Source organism: Dermochelys coriacea, chromosome 1, assembly GCF_009764565.3.
Source record: "Dermochelys coriacea isolate rDerCor1 chromosome 1, rDerCor1.pri.v4, whole genome shotgun sequence".
Lineage (NCBI taxonomy): Eukaryota > Metazoa > Chordata > Testudines > Dermochelyidae > Dermochelys > Dermochelys coriacea.
The window spans coordinates 329,204,359-329,228,059 of NC_050068.2; the positions used below are offsets into that span (position 1 = coordinate 329,204,359).

Sequence of the window (23,701 nt, forward strand, 5' to 3'; positions counted from 1 at the left end):
GAAAAAAATTATCCAGGGAGAACAGGGACTGGCAGAGCTCCCTGGCTCAGAGGGAACTAAGGGAGAGCTGGGACTTGAAGTTCTGGACAAAAGTGAATTAGAAGCCTCAAGAAGATTTGAGGCTGAAGGGCCCAAGGAGACCATATTCTGTAGGGACTTAATAACCCAGACCCCCAGGAGCAGGAATGTTATTTTAAGTTCTCTGGGCTGTGAATTAGTGGGAGAACCAGGAGGGAACTGACGGGAGCATGTTCTGGGGCTGCACCCTGTTACCATTCCCAGTGGTATAATAAAGAAGGGGTTCTCTGGGGTTGCTGCCCCTATCGACAGTGAAGCCACAGATGAGAGAGGTTCATGAGGGCATAAAATAAGCTCTCAAGCTTTCGATGTGCAGGAGCTTGGTGACCAGTTTTACCCATAGCACAGTATAGTAAGTCACAGAATTGTAGACTGATTACTTAGAAGCCAAAATGCCTACTTATGATCAAATGTGAACTGCAACACTAAACGTGGTTTTATCCCACACATTATATAAATAATTCAGTAAAAGGAAATGCTCAGCATTATGCACAAACCACAAATTTCAAATGATAACAATTCATTTAAAAGCAGCGTACAGAATATGGCACCATCACAAAGCTTAACTCAAATTCTTGTATTTTCAGGCAACAACCTGTGTTGAAAATGTTCTTTGCAGTGGCTTTATACTTTTACTTGAAATTCACTAGCTTTCAGAATAGGCAGGGTGTGCGGGTCGAGTTTTACACAAATTGAGTTTTACACTGGATTGTGCAACTGTAGAAGGCACTAACAGTAAAACCTGTTTCATACAGTAGTCAAATAAAAGCAGTCATTTAACATATACAAAAGTTGGCCAAAAAAGTCCTCACTTAATGTACTGTTTACTGAATTTTAATAAGTAGCATTCACCATCACTGTACAGTAATCTTTCTTCACCGTTCCTTGATTTTGAATACCTTTGGCCTATTCCATCCTCAAGGAACCTGCAGCTTGATGGACTGGAACCAGCTTTGGCTTTTAAGATACACTGTGCCATCCTGTGTGTCAGCCTTTATCCATTTGTCTCTTTCATTAATTTGATTCATATGACCTGAAAAACAAAACTGCATTCAGTTTGCTATTCTGATGCATTAAAAGTTTCTTCAGTATAAGCTTATTCAGAGCTTCCTGGAAACATTCTGCAAACGGATTTGATTGATGCTTTGTGTTTCCTTGCTGACATGATATCATTTGTTCTCTGCATTCTTTCAGTAATACGCCAGTGGAATGAATCTGGAGACTCATCATATTTTCTATTGCATAAAATCATGTAGATTAGAATTGCAGTGGGAAAAGAGACAAAGTGGATGAGGTAATATCTTTCATTGGACCAACTTCTGTTAGTGAAAGAGAAGTTTTCGAAACGCATCTGTCATGAAAGCAAGCTTTCATCTCAGCTGCAAACTAGTCTAAGAAACATGGGTGAATGCCATGTACTATAGTGCTGATTTACTGGGACCAATTTGCTACCTGTGGAAATGTTATTCTTATTACAGTAGTGCGTAGAGAACCTGACTGAAACTGCGGCTCTGTTATGTTAAGTGCTTTACATTCACATGGTAAGCAACAGTCCTTGCCCTGAAAAGCTTGCAGTCTAAATGGATACAACAAGGGAGAAAGTCAGTATCATTTTACAGATGGGGAGCTGAGACACAGAGGACCAGATTCACAAAAAGCCGAAATCCGAATTAGGCCCCACTGGGATTCACAAAACTCCCGCTCTGCTGCCCCCAAATTCGATAACTCGCTAAAATCACTTGGCACCTAAATTTTTGCTGAAGAAGTTCCTGGGTACCTATGTTTCTGCCTCTGAGCAAGTGCACTGCTGCCCCACCGGCCTGAAGACCTGGAGTGATTCACAAATTGGGGAAGGAATATAGGCATTCTGCCGAAGTCACCTGAAAGATCTGATCCGGGAGGCATGCTCAGAGCCTGCTTACCGGATCAGGTCCCTAGAGATGATCTTACATAAAATGGCTGGGGAACAGGGAGAGGGAGAATTAGGATCTCCTTTATAACTTTTAGCCCAGTGATCAGGGTACTCGCCTAGAATGTAGGAGACCTCCCAGTTCAAGTCCCTCTCCACCTGAGGGAGAAAAGGAATTTGAACTGGGATCTGCCACTTCTTTGAAGAGTGCCCTTATCAGTTGGCTATGGGATATTCTGATGGGGAGTCCCTCCATCTCTCCTGTCGAAGCTGTTCCACTATTGGATGAGAGAGAGAGAGAGAATGTGCCAGCATGAGAATGATTCTGTAGCCTGGTGACTAGAGCACTCAGGTGGGAGACCTAGGACCCAGCCCCCTGCATCAACCATTTAAAAAAAAATGATTTAGCCACAGTGGAAAAGCTTCAACAGGAGAAACTGAGGGAGGGAGCTGAACCGGGGGGTCTCCCATGTGAGTGCTCCAACCACTGGGCCAGAAGTAACGAGGAAGCTCTGTCGCTCCCCTTCCTGCAGCTTCTTGCTAAAACAGTGTAGGCACCTAACCCCAAAGAGGTTTTGCAGCAGAGAATCCCATGCAGAGATAGGCACCTAAATCCAGGCTGCAGGGAGGTGCCTACCTCTGAGAAAAGAGCCGGGTTTGGCACCCCCACCCCTCAACTTAGCATCTCCCATTGGTTAGCTTAGGTGAGGAGCCACTTCCCATGCTGGCTATTATGAGTCCCATTCTCAGACATCCATCTCCAGTGGCGCTGGAACATTTTTAATAGTGGGAGTGCTGAAAACCAGCCCCCTTGCCCGTGTCCAACCCCTCTCCCCCAGCTGAGGCCAGCAGCAAAGCCCTGGGTGCAGGGTGGCAGCAGAGCCCCGGGCACGGGGCTGGCAGCTGGGCACACCTCGCACTCGTAGTTCCTGCGCCTATGCCCGTCTCTCCCCATTCATTGTACAGGGAGCCTAGGCACCTAACTTAGGCTTTGTGAATGCCAGTGATTTTCTTGGTGCCTAAATTTCTTTGTGAATCTAGCCCAGGGGGATTAAGTGATTTGCCCAAGGTTACACAGATAATCTGTGGCACATCTGGGAATTAAACCCAGATTTTCTGAGTCCCAGTCACAAGATCAGCTTTCATCTTGAACTCTTTTCTAAACATCCTTTTGTTTTGTTTACATTTTTGATGACTTTAGTGCTTACATAAGTGTGTAATTTAGCGCTGAGCCTGGAATAACCTGGGGCGGGTACTGATGCAGCACTCTAGAACAACTTTGCAAATGCGCCTCGGTTCAAACCTGCAACACACAGAACGTGAAGTCCTGGCCCCAATGAAGTCCAAGACGAACCCTGCCATGACTTCAATTGGTCAGTTTTCATCCCTAGAATCCAAGTCTTCTTCTTGAGAAGAGGCTGCCACTGCTACTGCAGTTCTATATGTTGATAAGTGGTGGCTACTGTGAGACTTTGGACAAAATCATGTCAACCCACAAGAGTGCTGGGAAACTATTTCAAAGCAACTGAGAAGACAGTTTGTTTACCCAGCTCTCCCACAGAGCAGGCAGGAATGTGAGTTTCCTAACCTACAGATGGGGCAAGCGCTTTGGGGATCTTCATGTAGATGCTCCAGTGCTTACTCCTCAGTCCCCACTGCAACATGGGTCCCACTGAAGCTTTGCTCCTATTGGTTCCCTTCCTGCATTTGGGCCAAAACCCAGGTTTCTCAACTCCATCTGCCCAAACACCGAATGTCTGTCGAATGTCTGCCGAATGTCTGTCTTTGAAAAACATTTAAAAACAAAAGTGGAGTTCATGACAATGTAGGACGGATGGGGTATGCAGAATATTTGTCATTGCTGAAGTTTCAAGTTCCTCAGAAATTTGATCTGAATCCCTATTACTTTTCATTTGCCACAGCTCTGTGTAGGAGAACGAAGAATAGAAATGAAAAGGGAATCTGCCTTCTAAGTAGAGACAGCCCTTAAAACATGAAATTGGACTGAATTTTAAACAGAAAATAACCTCCAAGTGTCAAAAAAATGAGCTGACAAAAATATGAAGGATTTCAACTGTTCCCTTAGTAATGTTGTATGGTATCTACAATGCAGCCATTTTTCTAGGCTGTAAGAAGAGGGGACAGAGCAAATAGGTGGGGCATAGAAATATATGTCAGGAGATGGAACTAAGAGTTGAAGATGCCTGGCCATAATAAGCGTTTATGCCAAGTGTGAATCTCTCTTGTGTGTTTTCATAGACTCCAACAAGCACCACTGCATATGTATTGATGAGATTTCATGCATCATCTACCTCTTATTAAATTATTGCTATAGAGTTGGAGAACATCTTTTAACAAAACTAACAGAAAAAATATCTGAGATGTTTCAAAGTTCTAAAGTTGTCTGGGCTCAGCCTCTCGTTTTGTATTTGCTGTATTAACAAAAATGATTAATTCCTTTTGCTTCCTTTGGAGTTTTGTCTTGGCCACACTGGTGGGGAATACAAGACCAACTTCCCTGTAACCAGAATTCAGTGTCTAAAGTTCCACTCCCCTGGGACATGGCACCAAGAGCTCCTGGGGGAACAGATTCCTGAGCCCATCCCCATTAGCAGTTTAAATCAGGCTCAGGAGCGTAACATAGTTTAATGCACATGAAAACTTCCTAACTAAGCTACAATAATTTTATAAAACCGTGTTGGAGTCCTGGCAGAGTAATTCTTGAACACAGTTTTGTCTTGTGTTTGTGCTCTGAATAAGGAGGCTGTAAGTCAGTTTTGAAGACTGCTTTGCTAACATGTTTAAACTATGATAGCAAAAGCCATTTAGGTTTCTGTCAGTGTGGACAGGGATTTACTTTTAAAGTACACCATTCATGCTATCAGGACTATGCACCAAACATTCTGCATCTAACCATTAGCCATCCCTTTCAACTTAACACCTAGAAAACAGTAACTTTCCACATGTTTTGATAGTCAAAACAATTGTTCTCTAGACAAAGACAAGTATGCACAAGACTTCCCGGAGAATGGAGAAGCTAAAATGATCCCTTCCTAAGTTACAAGACATAGAATTTACTTATTTATTTTAATGTGAATTAATATGAGAATAAACACGCCAAACCTAAAAATCTACAAAAAATCATATGCATGCAAGCTACGGATAAAAATGAGAGCTGTTATTCACATTAAAACCCAAACCTAGGGTAACCATACGACCCGTTTTGGCTGGGACAGTCCCCCTTTTTAAGCTCTGTCGCAGATATGACATTTTTGGCAAAACTTGCCAATTGTCCTATTTGCTTTTGCCAACTGATCATTAGGGACAAATGCCGAGTTTTCAAATTGCCCCCAGGGGGGCATGGAGGAATGTTGAGGGGAGTGAGCAGCGACGCCAGGCAGCTCAGGCAAGTAATGACACTAGACAGCTCAGGCCTGACACCAGGCAGCTCAGGTGGGCAGCCCCGTATGGCAAGGCTTAGACAGCCTGTTGCAGCGCCAGGCAGGGCTGGGGCCAGTAGCGACACCAAGCAGAGCTCAGGGAGAATCTCCCTGAGTGACTTCAGGTGGCTCAGGCCCGGTGTCCTATTTTCAGTTAGGGAAATATGGCCACCCTACCCAAACCATTTTCATATGATGATGTGGAAAATTAGGAAATCAATCTCTGCAGTCAGAGTCCAGACCTTGGATTGCTCTCTGTTAAGGCAAGAACAGATGGAGAAATGCCATGCCAATGGTAGCTTTTTATTCTCACCTTGTGAGTAGTACAGGGGGAGAGTGACAGCTCAGTGGTTTGTGCATTGGCCTGCTAAACCCAGGGTTGTGAGTTCAATGCTTGAGGGGGTCATTTAGGGATCTGGGGCAAAAATTGGGGATTGGTCCTGCTTTGAGTAGGGGGTTGGACTAGATGACCTCCTGAGGTCCCTTCCAACCCTGATATTCTATGATCAATGACCAAAGGTTGGCTGACAGTGCAAGACTCTAGTTTAAATGAACCTTGACAAGTCTCACAAGTTTTTTACTTTCTTGAGTTAAATGCAAGCTGAAACCAATCAAAAATCTATCTGTTGGACACCAGCTGATCCAATGTGCTATTAAAAAGCTGGATTAACTTTCTATTTGATTCCTAGGAATTTAATCTTTTGCAGATTTTTTTAACTTCTTGCTTAAAGGAGCAAAACTTCACCAAGATATGCATATGGACATTGTGAAACTGTAAGAAAGTCTCTTCCCACTCAGATTGGGTGACATGGGTTTTTGCAGCATTTGATTCTAGGAAAGAAGGAAATTCTTGAAAAAGTACCTTGAGAATACAGAAAATGATTGGGTTGATCTCCTTTGTTGGGATCAGGGCTCAAACTTAAAATGCAGCAGAGGCTTTCCAATTGCCTTCAAGGTGTGGGGGAGAAGTGGCACTGAGGGCTACAAGAAGAGAAAGTCCTCTAAGATGAGCCCTGACTCTCTGGGACCTATTGGAGAGGGAAGAGCGGAGCACAAACAGATTGCTTTGGCCCTTGCAAATTTCTTAAAGGTGAGTAAACAGCACCTCATGGTCAATCATGTCAATACCGCTGACAGGTCAAGCAGTATTATTATGGAGGATCCACCACTATATCTGGCCAGTAGGAAGCAGACTCCAAAAGCTAGCAAGGCTGTCTCTGCACCAAGAGGGAGCCTGAAACCTGGCTGGAAAAGCTCCAGGATACTGAAGGATGTTGGGTGTTACTGGCCATCTCATCCCACTCTCAATGATTTTTGCCACAGAAGGAGAGGTTGGCGACAGGTTGGAAGCTGGAAGGATCACAGTGCCAAGTTCCAACAGTGAAAAGTCTTAGAAGTGGCTTCCCCTACAGTCTTCAGAACCATAATCTGTGGTATTGGGCCAAGCTCCACCAGGGATGGCACTCTGCTCACTTGTTTCTCCAGTTACTTGTTTTCCTTGAAGTTATAAAAAAGGTTACTATACTTTTTTTCCTCCCCATAAACCTCACCACCAAATTAGAAGCTGGATGGCCTTGGGAACTAGAAATGATGCATTGACCCCTTGCTCTTTAACAGGGATAAAGGCAACCCCCAAAACAACACCTAAAGAAGAGCCCATTTGACCCCAAAATATGAGAGTTATATGATCTATTAGCTGGTGCAGTATGTACTGAAAACATTATGTGCAAAGTTAAAAGCATTTGACACACACCAGCCAAAATACCATATAATTCAATTTGGTGAATAAAGTGAAAGCCATATGCTGAATGATTTTATAAAAGTCTGCCCGGTTCTCATTATTCCCCAATACTTTACTCCCCTCTTGGACATGAGCAATAACTCTGACCTTCCAGAAAATAGATTGCTTAGGTGAAACTTTCCCTCCCTTCTGGAATGGGTGAGGAGGATGCTTCTCAAAAGATATGGCTTTTTTTTAAATTTGAGATTAAAACAAGGCATCATGGTTTACAAGACTCCATAAATACTGCTGTAAATTGCTTTCTCTGCCCATTCCAAACTAAGCTGCCAAGCATGCAATTTACTCAGCTTGTCTCCAGGTTCAGATGCAGTATCTCTGCCCGAGATCTGCTGGGAAATAGAATATAGTATGCCTGGTTAATTTCTTGTCTCTGCGCCTGAGAAACTTCAGTCACTGGGATTTTCTCTTGCAAAAGGTTTATTGTCTAGTTTGCTTCTTTTATTTTCCAAATCAAAAACTCTCTTTGCTGATATATAGGAAACTGAGTATTCTCACTTTCCCCAGATATACTGCTGGTGAGGGAGATGATGCTTCCTTGCTAACTCTTAAAGATGTATTCTTTCAGAAGGACTTAAACTTCAAGGTTGTTTACTAGCCATCTGCTACGTATTGCAATGATGGGCATGCTGGAAATACAAAAGATGGATTAGAAAGAGCTATTCTCATGTCCCAGGATCCTCTAGTTTGAGTGAAGACCCAAGTGGAGTTGGGTTAGAAAGGCCATAGAAACCACTTAATGATAATAGATTATTTCACTAAAACTGACCAGAGAGCAAAAGAAAATTCATGGCTGGGGTGTTGGGAAATAGCTGGGCTAACTGCCAGTTCCCTGAGACCAGCCCACTTTCCTTTTGAAGATCTCTTCACAACAGTAAGCCTCTATTCTCAGTGAGTCTGTGTTCTTTGGCATACGAGCAGGCAATGCAAGTGTGGGGGAACCTGTTCATTGGCTGTCTTGCTCCCAAATGGTTCCTGCCTGTACCTTCATGATCTTCCTTTCAGTCACTTTACAGCAGGCTGGAGCAGGTGGCCAGGAAAGCTCTTGGCCAATCAGGCTCTCCTCAGAATTCTGCCAAGCATTCTTCACTTTAATTACATGGTCCTTACTGTATGTCCTGTGCCCTTCCCATTGCCCATGTAGTTCCACACATAGAGTTCAGTTTGCAGATACCTCCTGATCTTGAGTGAGTGGGCATGGACCAGGGGTTAGGCCACAGGCACTTCTTCCCTATTGCCAAAGAAAAAGATAGGAGTGTCTGCCTAGTATGATCAACACCAGGAATGGAGTTATACTAGCACTTTCCAGCTACGCAGCCTGACAATGCTAAGAAGGAAATTGGGCCATAGAGTTTGCAAATCAACTTTTAAAACCTATTTTTAGATTTCCTTAAAGTACCCACTGACTCCTTAGAGAACTGAGGGCCCATCCTTGTTAATTACACTGAAGCGCTCAAGAGTAAACTCTCCTTCCATGTTTCCTATTTCCCTCCCTCCTACAGCAAATGCCCCAATTCCTCTGAACTGATCCTCCGTTTCCCGAGAGAACAAATGCCTTCCCACTTCTCTAACTTTCCCATCACCTCTCCTCCCAGCACGCTCCACCTACTACTCACCCTAGGCTGTTTCCCTCTTGTCTTCATGCTATGGTCGAAATCAGTTCCATTCTTTGGTAGCCTCCCAACTCCCCTGGATGTGCACCACCAATGAACTCGCAATCCTGCTACTGCCTTGACCAATATTGTACCTAGTAGCAGAGAGAGGACTAGTCCCATGAGTATTACGCAAAACTTCAGGGTTCAGTGAGAGTTTCCTGTAGCTGGAGGTGGACTGGATCAGAATTTACTTGATGCAAGAATTCTACCTTCTGACGTTCGCCTGGTGTTATCTGGACTGGTGATGTGCCAGGCCACTCCAATCCTCGACTCTGGGAGCCAGCCTTACCCTGCTCTGCTGTGAGAACCCCCACTCCCGGGATGTTCACGCACAGCCTTTGGCATGTAAGCTGCTTCCAGCTATGTGAATGGGCACTTTTGGCCAGCCACTGCTTGGATTGTGCAACCAAATGATACTAACCAATATCTCTGGCCCAAGACACAACCCTAGGAACCTCTATCTTGCAGTATCCAGTTATGCCCGTTGGTCGCTGCGAGCTTATATGAGTTTGTCAATTTAACAAAGAAATTGATATGTACCAGGCTTGTTATCCCAAGGGGAGTCTCTGTCACGCTTCAAATCAAATGCACTGCTTCAGGCAGAATAAACAAACAAAGATAGATTTTAAGTGATTATAAGTCAAAGCATAACAAGTCAGATTTGGTCAAATGAAATAAAAGCAAAATGCATTCTAAACTGATATTAACTCTTTCAATGCCCTTACAAACTTAGATGCTTCTCACCACAGGCTGGCTGGCTGCCATCAGCCAGGCTCTCCCCTTTGTTCAGCGCTTCAGTCGCTCGGTGTGGTGTCTGTATATGGAGTTGGAAGACAGAGGAAGAGCATGGCAAACGTCTCTTCCTTTTATTATGTTCTTTCTTCCCTCTTGGCTTTTCCCCCTCCCCCTTCAGGGTCAGCTGAGCATTACCTCATTGCAGTCCCAAACTGACCAAAGGAAGGGGAGTGACTCACTCGAGAGTCCAACAGATCCTTTGTTGTTACCAAGGCCAGTGTCCTTTCTTCCTGTGAGGCTGGGCTGGGTTTGTCCCATACATGCCCTGATGAGAGGTGAACTGCCCCTCTGCTCTTAGAGAGTTTTTGCCTGGGCTTGCTTTAAGCCATGAGGACACATTTTCAGTCTCATTACTATATACATGAAATTACAACCTATAACATTACTATAACAACGATTACTATAACATTCCCATAACAACAATGCTCAGTGCATCATGAGCCTTCCGAAGACACCCGACATGACAAACTTTGCATTGGATACCACACAATCATATTATAAGGATGAACACGGGGGTGCTGGGTGTTCCCCCAAGGTACAGAACATCACACCTCTCCCCTTAGTTTCCTGAAAGAGGGTTAGTCACTGACTATCTCAAAGGCAGTTTGTGTTATAGTTCTTTTGGCATCCAGCCATTAAGGCCATGAGGTGGTGTGCCTCAGTTTCCCCATTCACGTACAGCAAACCAGGTTTTTTATGGTTTCTCTGCTGTTATAAACTTTAAGTTTAATTCAGGCTCAAGAGTGTAACATAGTTTAATGCACATGAAAACTTTCCAACTAAGCTACAATAATTTAACAAAACTGTGTTGGAGTCCTGCCAGAGTAGTTTTTGAACACAGTTTTGTCTAGCATTCTTCAGTGCTTGTGCTCTGACTAAGGAGGCTCACACTTTTGGAGGCTCACAGCTTTAAACCTGTTTACAGGTATTAATTGAAAAGTAGCATTATCATAAGGTTTAACATCCATGTCAAAATTCTTATCCCCAAAACTTAACATTATAACCAAATTTTTTATCTCAGATGTGCGTTTACAAGTATCTTCATGATACCACGCCCTCTATTCAGATATTCTAGTTTGAAGTTAGTTTGTTCATTACCCATAGTGTCCTTTGACTCTCTCCCATGTAATCAGTCACTGGCTTTTCTTTCCCTCCAGTGTTCCCCCCGTGTGGCCTCTTAATTTAATCATGTTTTGGAATTTTGGTGCTCAGGGTCTGGCAAAATAGGTGTTCGGGAGGATCCTGCACATTGGCTGGCCCTTTGGGGAAGCGGTCTCCCGAAAATCCAGCTCTCTTTTTGGGGTTTCCCAGTGTTTCCGCCTCCCAGCACTGAGTCCTTCCTTGACCCCTTTTCCTAGAGGACTATTATCTGTGCTCTGTGGGCTAGGTGCGTTTACCCTTTGATCAGATGCACCTTTCCCCAGCAGCTTTCCCATAACTGCTTTCTGTGTTTCACCAGAGTAGGGGAAGACCCCCCCCCTTCTCTGTCAGTTGGGCATTTGTATTCTCACAAACTACCATCTGGAAATTTCCTGGTCCCAACTCCTCTATTATCACAGGTATTGGAACTACATCTTGATTTAAAGAGGCACAGTTACTTTCCAAAAACTTATCAGAAATAGCATCCTGAAAAATTGGGACCTCGATTGGGGTACCCTCCACCACCCCCTTCTCTGTCGTGAGAGCTCCCCTCCAGGAGGTCAGTTACACAGTTCCTTCTCAAAACCTGGGTCAAAGGCTGAGTGCCTGGGTGCACAGATGCTGACCCAACCATCTTCCTAGTGTCCTGGGCATCCTGCCCCAAGTGACTAGTGAGGAGACATTCCTGTACCCCCCACTATTCCTTCCCCAGTTACCTCCCCTTGACCACCTCCTAAGACACATTTCTCTGTGCTCCCTAGGAAGGGTTCTATCTCTGTGCATCTGCAAAACTTTGCCAGCTAACAACTGGGACAGTTTCCTTAATCACTGACAACACCTCTCCTGCCCCTGCGCCTGAGGGCATGTTACCTTCTGCTAGAAAGGAGCTAGCTTCAGCCTCTCCCATACTTGGAAGCACCCTGCTTCCCTGTGTTACAGAGTCACAGGAATCCTCACCCACCTCAGTGGTTTCTGAGATCCCCTCCCCCTTCTCTGGGCTCTCCTCTGGGAAACATTTGTCTATGTTCCCTAGAGCTGCTTTTACCACTGATTCAGCTGTGACCTGCTGGCAGCTAACAACCTAGACAGTTCTCTCACTGGCAGGCATTACACGCCCATCCCTTCCTGATGTGGTGTTGCCTCCAGCTGCAGTGCAGGTTGGTCCCAACCACCCTCCCACCTGGAAGCATGTGGCTTCCCCCTGCTGTAGAAGAATCAAGGAGACTCTCTCCCATTCTCTCAGCAGTTCCTGAGACCTTACCCTTTCCCTCAGGGATCCCATCATAAAACTCCCTCCTGCTACGGGCAAATACTTTAACCTGAGCTACATGGAAAAAATCATTACCAAGGAGCAGGTCGAACTGGAGGTGTTCCATTACCCCCATAGTCAAAACACTTTCCAAATCTTCCCAAACCACATGTATTTAGCTAGTGGTAAGAAGAATCTGCTTTTGCCCACCCCTACAATCTCTGCCATTTGGCCAGGCAACATACAGGCCTTTGGGACCACACTCTGCTTAACCAGAGAGATCTGGGCCCTCTGCCCCAAGTACTCCCTGCCATTAATTTGGACAGCCTTAACATGATCCATACCTGGTTCTGCAGAGGCTAACCTCACAAAACCAATATGATAGGCTTCAATTGCTTGGGGGGGGGGGGGTTCTGTGTTGAAGACAGCAGAACTAACATGAGCTATTGTTTGCCTGGTTCCTCCTAGTGCAAGGCATTTATTTCTCAGGTGATCAGTGGAATTACACTGATAGTACCTTTTGGGCTCTTCTGCTTTTACAGGAGATTTGGGATGAGGGTTAGAGGAATGTTTTTGGGTAAGAGAATGTTTAGGCTCCCAGCCCCTTTTTCTCTTCCTGGGGCAAAATGGGATCCTCCCTTCCCACCAGTTTTACATCCCTCTTTCTGTGGTTTGCCCTCAATAGATGTCTGATTCTCTTTGAAGGCATCAGCTAAAAAGCCATCTCATTCACAGACTTTACATCTTTGTCCCACAGACACTGCTTTACATCAGACTTACATATGCTTAGGAAATGCTCTTGAGCAACAAGATCCAACATGCCCTCAAAACTTGCCATCTCTTTACCCCTCACCCATTTTCCCAACAAATCTTTCATTTTGTTTACATATTCCCCATTACTCATACCAATATCCCTCTTAAAATTCCTAAATTTAACTCTATATGTTTCAGGGGGTAATCTGAAAACTTCACAGAACAGTATTTTTAAATTTACAGTAGTCTAAAGCATCTTCAATAGACATTCCATTGAATACATTCCGAGCTTCACCAGTTAATTTCGCAATCAGGGTAGGAACTCTCTTATCATCAGGGATTTCATGTATTACACACAGCCTTTCGAAGGTAGTCAGATATTCATCAATATCATCCTCTTTACTGTAGGCAGGACATAAGTGTTCCCATTTGTGGATTTTTGGAGTGATGGGAGTTGTTGGGGTTGGGGGGAATTCTGGTTCTGCTTCTCTAGCATGTCCAGTTGATGTTTTCACTCTCTCTCTCTTTCTTTCTTCTCTCTCTTTCTCTTTTTCTTCCATAGCCCTTGTGTGTGTAGCCTCCTCTTTGGCTGCCTCCCGGGCTGCCTCTGCCTCCATAGTTTCCCTGGCTGCAGCTGCTTCTTTGAGCCTCATTTCTGCCTTCCACATTTGAAGCTCACGGTCCTTTGCCTTTTCTGCCACTTCCAGTCTGGCCAGCTCGAGTTTTGTAGCTGCCTCACTGGTAGTCAGTCATTCTTCTGTTTTCTTGTGCTATTTCCCTCACCCGAAATAAACAAACAGAAAATAACAAAACTGTGACCTCCTCCTGACTGTTCTTAGCCACAGCACTTAAGACTCACTTAAAATCACAAATATCAGTGCTTAAAGTGAAACAAGCTGCATATACACCCTGCCCCGCTGTGCCACTGTGATGTTCCCTTGGTGTTATCTGGACCGGTGACCTGCCAGGCTACTCCAATCCTCGGCTCTGGGAGCCAGCCTTACCCTGCTCTGCTTTGAGGATCCCAATTCCCAGGATGTTCATGCACAGCCTTTGGCATGTAAGCTGCTCCCTGCTACGTGAATGGGCACTTTTGGCCAGCCACTGCTTGGATTGTGCAACCAAATGATACTAACCAATATCTCCGGCCCAAGACACAATCCTAGGAACCTCCATCTTGCAGTATCCAGTTATGCCCGCTGGTCGACGCGAGCTTATATGAGTTTGTCAATTTAATAAAGAAATTGATATGTACCAGGCTTGTTATCCCAAGGGGAGTCTCTGTCACGCTTCAAATCAAACGCATTGCTTCAGGCAGAATAAACAAACAGAGTTCTTAACTACAAAGATAGATTTTAAGTGATTAAAAATGACAGATCCTTTGTTGCCAAGGCCAGTGTCCTTTTTTCCTGTGAGGCTGGGCTGGGTTTGTCCCATACATGCCCTGATGAGATGTGAACTGCCCCTCTGCCCTTAGAGAGTTTTTGCCTGGGCTTGCTTTAAGCCATGAGGACACATTTTCAGCTTTTTAACTATATACATGAATTTACAACCTATACCAGTACTATAACAACGATTACTGTAACATTCCCATAACAACAATGCTCGGTGCATCATGAGCCTTCCGAAGACACCAGACATGACAAACTTTGCATTGGATACCACACAATCATATTATAAGGATGAACATGGGGGTCGTGGGTATTCCCCCAAGGTACAGAACCTCACATACACCCACTCTGCCCTGGAAGAACTCTTCATTGACCTCTCACACTAGAATTCCCAAGAGATATGTAAAATCTATTCAAAACAGACAGTTCCCAGCATTAACCACCTGGAAACCAGCCAGCTTCTGAAGGGTTAACTATTTTTGTACTAACCTCTTAGCTTACAGACTTAAAAGTCTAAATTGATATCCCTTTGTGATGTGGGGTTTTTTATGGTTTGGCAAACACAGGGACTTTTTTCATCTGTTTTTTATGTTCTGCAGCTAAAACGTAAATGAAATTGCTGCCACGCTGTCCCTAAGGTTCCCAAGGGTAGGAACATTTTTCACCATGTACCCTATCTGTTAATTTTATTAAATTATTTGTAATTATTTCAGAGTCTACTTGTATTAGAAGATGATCTTACTGGAAAAATAATACTTTCTGTTACTAAGAGAATTTTGACATTTAATATAACACATTGTTAAATTAGTTGAAGATAGGATGTGAAAAGAAGCCAGCCTACATTTAAAGAAAATAAAGGAAAACTTTATAAAAAATAAAGAATTGGATAAGGTTTATTTTTAAAGCACAGCTCCCCAAAATGTTATATTCAGACTATGAAGTCATACATTTATACAGAATCACAGGGTATGATCCTTTACCCAATTACTGCTGAAATACAGACAAAGTATATTGATTTGTTCCTAGAATGTGGGACATTAGGCACTAAACAAGGTAGAGATGGTCACCCTACCTGTAAACACGAACTGTTATTTCCTCTAAACTATCTGCATTAGGATTATTGAAGTCAATCAATATTAAAATGATTTAAATGTGACACAGATAGAAATAAAGCAACATGTGATGCAAGTACAGATCATCCCAAAATCTTACTGAATTTTATATCCATAGTCATTGGGTGCCTTATTGGACTGCCATGGGCTCTTTAAGGGAAGCGAAAACTAGTGGCTAAATGCTGCCTTTAGTGGCCTCTGGATGTGTACATTTGAGGGCTGACTAATCAGGAGACACTTTCAGTCTAAACTGCTGAACTGTTTGTATGCAGAATGGTAGGTTTGTGGATCATTTCTTTTTCAAAGATGATTCGCCCCCATCCCTCCTCCACAAAAATCACAGAATGTTAGAAGTAGATGCTGACCACCTCCCCCTAAAAGAAACAAAAAACCGCCCATGGGCCTGATCCAGGTATCAGAAGGATCAACCCCCAAGATAGAAGAGGGGCCACTCAGCTCACATGTACATTTTATAGTGCAAGGGTACGGGTTGTTGTTTTTTTAAGTCCATGAGATCCAGACCACTGGCCAATCACCAGCTCTCCACTCATTGTGACACATTGTTTAATTTAATCCAGACTGGAGAAGTGAGTCAGTGAGTCTGCCTGCAGGGGTTATGTCACTCTGAGGACCTTTAACATTGCTTTTTAAAAATTCTAATTTCATATCCTCTATATATATTATCACACACTGTGCACTGAATGAGGGATGGAAAAATAGTAGGTGGTGATCATGTAATTAAAGACGGCATCATGATGCACATGCACAAGGCAGCCAAATTAAGACTGCACAGGCACCCTTAATTCCTTGCATTTTGAGTGCTTGACTTTGCAACCTTAACATTCTTTTAATATAGATTTGTATGTGTGTTTTGTTATGGTTTTAAAAAAGCAAAATGAAAAAAAGAAATTCCATCATGGACCATCAGCAGGGTAGATAATCTTCAGTTCCATCACACAGACCTAAGCTAAATGGAGTGACTGGTAGCAATGATAAACTGTTATCCTCTAAGTGAAGCTGTCACTAAAGGAGGGATGAGACACATGTTTTGTCAGTGGATTTCATAGCTATATCCTGATAGCAGAGGAACGTAGAGACTCAGGATTCCAAGGTTCAGTTCTAGGTTCTGTGCTCTAGTGGTTATAGGAATATGCTCTAGTGGTTACTGATGCTTCTTTGTGCCCCGAGCCTGTCTTTGTCCCCTCTGCTCCTATCAACTCCCTCATCCCAGCTCCAGCCCCTCCCCACATAGTCCTATCCACCCTCCCATATGCATCCCTGCTCCCTGGCTCCTGACACTGTCCCTTTCTGTTCTTATCCACTATCCCCTAGCTCCTGCCCACTCTGGTTCCTGTTCCCCTTTGGCTCCTGCAACATCCTTTCACCCCCTCTCCCCCCATTTTTCACCCCTCTGAATTCCAATGTGCCTGCTACATCCTTACCTTTCTTACTGGCTGGGCCCCAACAGAGGGAGCATCACGTATAAAATATATAAATGTATTTTTCGAAAATATGCTGCATGCCCCTTTTACCCTGGTTATCAGAGGCACTCAGAACACATCTGTAAAGATTCTTGTGTTATATTTTAATACATATTTTCTGGTCACCTATTTAATTATACTCAGCTATCTGAACCAACAACATACTCTCTCTCTCTCTCTCTCTCTCTCTAAAAATCAGTGGGCCAAATTCTTGCCCAGTGTAGCTCCACAGAAGTCAATGAACTCTAACTACTGAAATAGCTGATCGGTATTCACATGTCATTTACGAAGGCATGAAATAAAAAAGGCATCTAATAACAGATGTGGAGGCCATTGGCACAAGCAAACATCTGAAGTTGAAACAGATGGAACAAGAAGAAGCCAAGAACAATAAAACCATAATCAAACATATCTATGTTTTATTTAGGCCAGATAGATTTATTAAAAGCAAGTCTTACCAGTAATAGTTATGTGACCCTCTTTAGGGGCACACTGTGTTTCCTGTAACTGGATCTCTGAGCTCACATCAACCTTGCTTCCAGATAACTGTAAATAAGCTTTAAGAGAGGCAGGTACCTTGACTGTAATAGAGCCTGTTATAAATTAAAATGAAAGACATGAATATTAATATCCAATACAAAGCATGCAAACAGAGAGAGGGCCTCTGCTATTCTACTCTTTTCTGAGCTTAGATGGGAGAGAGAGTCCTATTTTTGCTCAAGAATCTTCAGAGATGCTGGTTTCTTTTCTTGCCTCCAGGAGGATAAAGAGCATTCCTGTGGACACACGGACTCTCATTTACTGCAACCAGAAGACTGTGCAGCAGTATACACCATCAATACAAACAGCTATTTTCTGAGACATCTTCCCCTTACAGCATAGAGCTAGCACTTCACATCCATTGAGAAGATGCAGCCTCACAGTTGATTCTAGCTTGGGGAATAAATTGCTGTCTACTACACAGCTATTGTCAATTACATTTTACAGATGATCTGTTAGCAAAATCACAACAGCTTCAGTAATCTGCACTACCACAACCTTGAGATTAAAAACTGGAAGTCTGGCCTCTACTGGAACAGCAGTCCTGAAGTACTTTCCCTAAATGTGGGCCTCCTCTTGGGTTGAAGCTAATAGCTGAGCCATCCAGTTACCAGTCTTAGATATATTTGGAATAGTTAGATCAAGGCTCTTCAGTACCTATGCTCTGTGCATGAAGGCAAAAAACAAAAAAACTCGAACACATTTTCTGAATAAAGGTTTTTTATTTTCAGCCTGATTCCTGCTTTTGCTTAGCAAAATTTTTCATTTTTATATAGCTACATATATACTGTAGGCCCAACTCAGAACATAACTAGTACTTTGATATACTATTTATATATCAGTCCTCCAAAGTAATATCTATGATGCTACCTGTACAAGAAAATGCAAACAATAGACATATAGGGCCTGATACTATCCCTACTCCACACAGCACAAGGCAGTCAGAAAGCTACCCTAATAAGGCTGCTGGGGATTCCCCTTGTGCATGGGAATCCCGGGGTGGTATATCCTGAGCTCTATTCATTGGTTCCTGACCCTCCCTAGAGGACCACAACTATCAGCATAATTCAGGCTGCCATAAATTATGATGGGCACAGAAGAACCAGCCAGATCAGGGGAATGGAAAGATGGCTCACAGATACTTTTTCTCCATCCTCATGTCCTGGTTGGTCAGATTCAATGATCTAGCCCATAAAACCTGACAAACACTCAGTTATTTTGACATTACAGGCCAGGTTCTGCTCCACTGATGTCAACAGTTATTCTGGATTTACATTGGTGTAACTGAGAGCAGAATTTGGCCTGTTTTAGCTTTGTCTTCGTCTTCACTGGTACAGATGTCAGAGTATGTTTTGAAAATCAGTTTAATATTTTTTTTCTTTATAACACTTATAAAATACATTTCCCTCTCTTGATGGTTAAACATTAATGTGAGTTATTGGAAGTAATTCCACACCTGGTTAGATAGTAATGTAAAGATAGTTCTTCCCACCATAGGAGATGGAGTGGCTAGTGCAAGACAATAAAAGATACCACACAGGAATTAATTCAGTACCTTTCTTTCCTCTCTTGCTGAACACTGCATTCCTACAGGACCTATTCCCCGTTTCAGGGATAACGGGAGGTTTATCCAAAGACAAATGACCACACAGAAACACTGGGAGAGTGCAAAGGCATAACAGAAATGAGAATGAAGAGTACTGTATAATGGCTTTTGCAAATGCATTACTCAATATTGTAACACAAAACACCTGCAAGGCGTGAATGTTTTTACTATAACAGGATCTTCAGGTCTGTGCTCTTTCAAATGGCAAAGGGGTGAATCCAGCTTTTGAAGGGTGATGTTTCAACAAGTAAAGTTGTGATAAGTAAGTATGTAGATAGCAGAAATTAGGGGAGTAATTAGCTCATTTAACAACATGTCCAGGTGCTGGGGCATGTGTCATCTCTCCGGCTCTGCCTTCCCTTGTGTTGCTGCTTTGCCATTTTAATTTCAGGGTCTCCACACACAGTAATTCTTTTCATGGGAAAAGGGCATGGAGAAATGAAATATGAGCCTCATTAATTCCACACACCTGCCAACAGCATGGAGTAAACTGCATTGATGAGGCAAAGGGGGATTACAATCCTAGTCAGTTCTGCAGAATTCTACTGGTTTGGTGGGGAAGATTGCTGGAAGAAAGGTGGAAAGTGTAAGATTCCCACTGAAATGAAAGCCCCAGATGATTTTGTGGGGTCATTTTAAATACCATTGTCACCTGCAGTGCCTACTGTGCTAAGAGCCAATATACATTTTCTAATGATGAATTAGGTAAGAATGACTATTTTACTGTAATTATTTAAATATAGAGAGTGGGTAGTTTTACCATCTCTTCTATCAAAGGATGCCATAAAATGTTGCAATTTGCTAACCTTTCTGGCTTTTCAGATCCACTTTTCTCACTTGACTAACATAAACATCTATTGCTCCCTCATGTGTAGAAGCTTTTAGACATCCATCCGAGGAATCTGAAAAATGAGAGAATAAAAGGAACGACATTTACTCTAGGATTTTTGAAGTAATTTTCAAAATATTAAACTCTGAGCTGGATTCAGCCACTGGGATAATGAACTGGTATTTTTTGTGATATAGCTTTCCCTCATCTAGCTCAGACCAGACTCCTGTCCTACGTGCAATGTCAGAGTACACAGGCTTTATGCAGGAAACCTTTCTCTCTGACCTGAGCTCAGAGCTGCCACCTTGTTTCTGGGGTTGTGGAAGCTGCCATGACCTACTCCATCTTCCTGGGGTGGAAGTTTTACCATTCTGCACCACTGCCCTTAACATCACTGCTACACTGGCCCAATCATAACATCTCTAGCTTGCTATAGAGGGGGAACTTCATCCCTGAGCACAGTCAGCACAAGGCCTAAGAACCACTTAAGCCTTCAAATGAGGCCTGCACTTAACCTCTCTGTGGGGTACATTTCACTCAGAGAAAGCCACTATACATATAAGGTTGCCAGGTGTCCCGTTTTCGACCGGAATGCCCAGTCAAAAAGGGACTCTGGTGGCTCCGGCTGGCACCGCTGATTGGGCCGTTAGAAGACCTGTCGGCGGTGCAGTGGGGGGCTGGGGCTAAGGCAGGCTCCCTACCTGCCCTAGCTCCACATGGCTCTGATAAGCAGATGCCAGGTCTTTGCAGCCCTTTGGTGCTGGGGCGGCCAGGGACTGGGAGGCTCAGTGAGCTGCCCCCACCCCACTGCCAGTTCCGCAGCTCACATTGGCCAGGAGCAGTGGGAGCTGTGGGGGGCAGCGTCTGCCAGCACGGAGGAAGCACACAGAGAAAATGATGATATTAGTCTTATCTATATGTGTTCTCTCTCTAGATATTATAAGTGGCTGTTAAGGAGGGATTGTGGAGTTGCTTTGTGGTTGGGGTTATGGTGGGCTTGCCTTGAGGGGAGGAGATGCCAGGTTTTTTGCATTTCAAAGATGGTAACCCTACTCTCCACTCTGGATGTTGCAACCTCCGGGGTTGCAGTACAGCTCAGGCTTGGCCCCGCACCCGTGACCCGAACAAATTTGTGTGAGTGGAGTTGTGACCTGGCTCATGGGATTGCAAGTGCCACTCACTCAAATTTGACCTAATCAGACTCCCGCCATACTGTTAATTGGGCCAATCATGAGTGGCACTGGGACCCCAGAGGCTGCACTGCCTGGAACAAGGAGGTGAGCCAAGTAAATCCGTGGGACAGGAGTCACTACATGACCCTTTGAAACAATCTGGCACCCCAATTTTGGGTACAACCCAATGGGTTAAGAACATTGTTGTAGAGTATACAGGGACAGGATATTCTCCCTACATTTGAAGTTTACTTAATTGGAGACAGAATTACTGAATTTCGATATTTATAGAAAACCAGCACATGCAGATAACTGTCTGATACTCACTACTGTCTTAGAAAGCAGCATACATATGTTTTCCTTCATATATTATCAGTTTTAATCTATGACAACTGAAGACTCTCTAAAGGAATGACTATACAAATACAATGCTTCAAAAAGGGCAAACCAGAGATGGAGACAATATATTCTACATTCTATATTCTTGTCTCCATTTCCTGTCATTGTACTTGCAATTTCATTCAGGCTTCAGATAAACAAGTTTCAACAATGTTATACTGAAAGTCTGCAGAAATAACTTTTGAACAAATTAAGGGATTTTTTTTCTGTAGATAAAGATTCTAAATCCCAATCTTAATTTAAGAAGTATACAGAAACGCCAGAGATTTGATTTCAGAAATCTGAAAAAATATCAAGCAGCATGATCAATGGTAAGTGAACTAAAAATCTTTTGTCCAGACAGTGGTTGGAATGAACAAATCTTTCCACTATGAATTTCTTTTATTCAAAGGATGTATTGGCAAGGAATGTGAAAGGTTGACAGAAACCATTCCCTTTTTCTGATGTTTTGCGTGTGCATAAAAAAGATAATCAGCCAGAAATGGCTAAAACTACATACATGAGTCTGACTGAAGCTAATTAGAGATGACCTGGCAATTTGACATGGGGAAGATTTTTGGAAAACAACATGCTTGATAAGTAGTGGGGAAGAAAAGAAGAATCCAAGTATAATGCTCTAAGCTTTTCAGTTGTCTTTAGCAATAAGCAATTACTGAACTGGTCTGCAGTTTTTTGTTTTAACTGGGCTCTCAACCCACAGATGTGACAGACCAACACACCAATTTTAAGAGTAACAACGTGGGAAGGGAATGTTTTCCCACAGCTAAAGCTGCTTTCTTAGAGGGGAAAATATTAGGAAGAAAAATAAGTGTGGCCAATCCAGCTCTAATCAGCTGGGAAACTGACAGCATCTTTTGGCTCATTTAAAACAGCAGTAACAGAGTAGACTCCACAGAACTCTGAAAGGGATTTTGCTGTAACTGGACCATAATCAAACAAACAATTGGCTCAATACAAGTCCATTTTTACCTGCCTGGATGCTTCATGGAAGAGTGACACACTAACCAGACTGCTCAGGAGAACTGCTGCTAACAGCCTGTATAGTACAGTAAATCACATTCATCTGAGATCAGAGATTATTGAACCAACCATTATCTGTTCCCAGTCCTCAAATACAGTGTTTCTATGGCCAATTCTTCAGTGAAACGCTCTTGGAAAAAAAGCTCTGCTGGGATTCTCCACCATGGGCGGCTGCTTCTTCCTAACATCAGAGCAATAGTAACTGAAATACTTTCCTCGTGGATTGTATTTTCTAAATGGACAACCTACCCAATTCTCAATTACTGAGGGACAATCTCCACTCGTTATATTTCGCTTTTCACAACCAAATCTCTTATCATGACAATACCCGAGTATTCAGATTCTAATATCTAAACTGTATTGTTAAATCTATTCACCTAAATTTGGGTTATTGCTGATTATGTACTCCATGTATCATATGACTTTAAAAACAAACTTTGTATTTGTAGATAATCTAAGCACTATACCCAGATGTACAGACACTCTTTTCTCAACCTATGTATTATATAGTTTTTTTAACATTAGCTTTAATAAAAATTTTAAAAGGCTGACAGTTAGAAATTTGCCAGGCTTCCAATTCAAATAAAGAGACTCAATTTAAAAAATAATTCTATATTTGAGGCAAAACTCTGTGTGATGCAAGTGTACTCAGCTGTTCCACTTTGCATAAAATACTTAAATATTCAGTGGAGCAGGGACTGTAATATGGGTCTCTCAGGTAACTGACCTAACTATTGGGCTATAGATTCTCGCGGTCTCTCTGCTCCAGTGAATACTTCAGTATTTCATACAAAGTAGAACAGCTTCAATAGAAGAGAGAGAGAGATTCACCCCAGAATACCCCATAGTCTGGTGGTTAGAGCACTCACCTGGAGTGGGAGACCTGGGTTCAAGTTGCTGCTCTGAATCAGGCAGAGTAGGGACGTGAATATGGGTCTCCCATGTCCCAGACAAGTGCTGTAACCACTGGTCTACTTGGTATAAGGGCAGCCCCACTGTTGCTGTCATCATTGTGCTGTTTCATGCAGGACCCAATACAGTAGGCCTGCTCTAAGGAGGCTTCTGAGAATGCCAATCAGATCATGGACAATAGGTGGGGGAATACCTAGTTTGAGGAGACCAGCGTAAGTTTGAAACTGAGCAGATCAGGGTGTCAGGACCTAGGCAGCTTTGTACGTGCCTGCTGACAGAAATTTAGGTACCTAGGGAACTTTACTAGCAGAAATGTAGGCACCTGGGGAATTTAGGCAACAGGTAAGCATGGGTTTGAGGTAGGGCTGTCAATTAATCACAGTTAACTCACGCGACTAACTCAAAAAAATTAATCACGATTA

The 23,701-nt window shown here is 43.2% G+C and overlaps 1 protein-coding gene across 4 annotated transcripts in view; it reads right to left on the reverse strand.

Moving 5' to 3' along the window:
• Positions 1 to 581: 581 nt before the first annotated feature.
• FAM185A (family with sequence similarity 185 member A) overlaps positions 582 to 23,701 on the reverse strand; it is a 72,443-nt gene continuing 49,323 nt past the window's right edge. For 2 of the 4 annotated variants that reach the window (XM_043497498.1, XM_038394488.2), the window contains 3 exons: positions 19,754 to 19,849; positions 17,260 to 17,394; positions 582 to 1,111 (listed from right to left, as the gene is read on the reverse strand). In XM_043497498.1, coding sequence (XP_043353433.1) covers positions 996 to 1,111; positions 17,260 to 17,394; positions 19,754 to 19,849 — 347 coding nt within the window. In that variant the 3' untranslated portion in view covers positions 582 to 995. The remainder of the gene's footprint in view (positions 1,112 to 17,259; positions 17,395 to 19,753; positions 19,850 to 23,701) is intronic. The other 2 variants (XM_043497504.1, XM_038394523.2) reach the window with 2 other exon arrangements.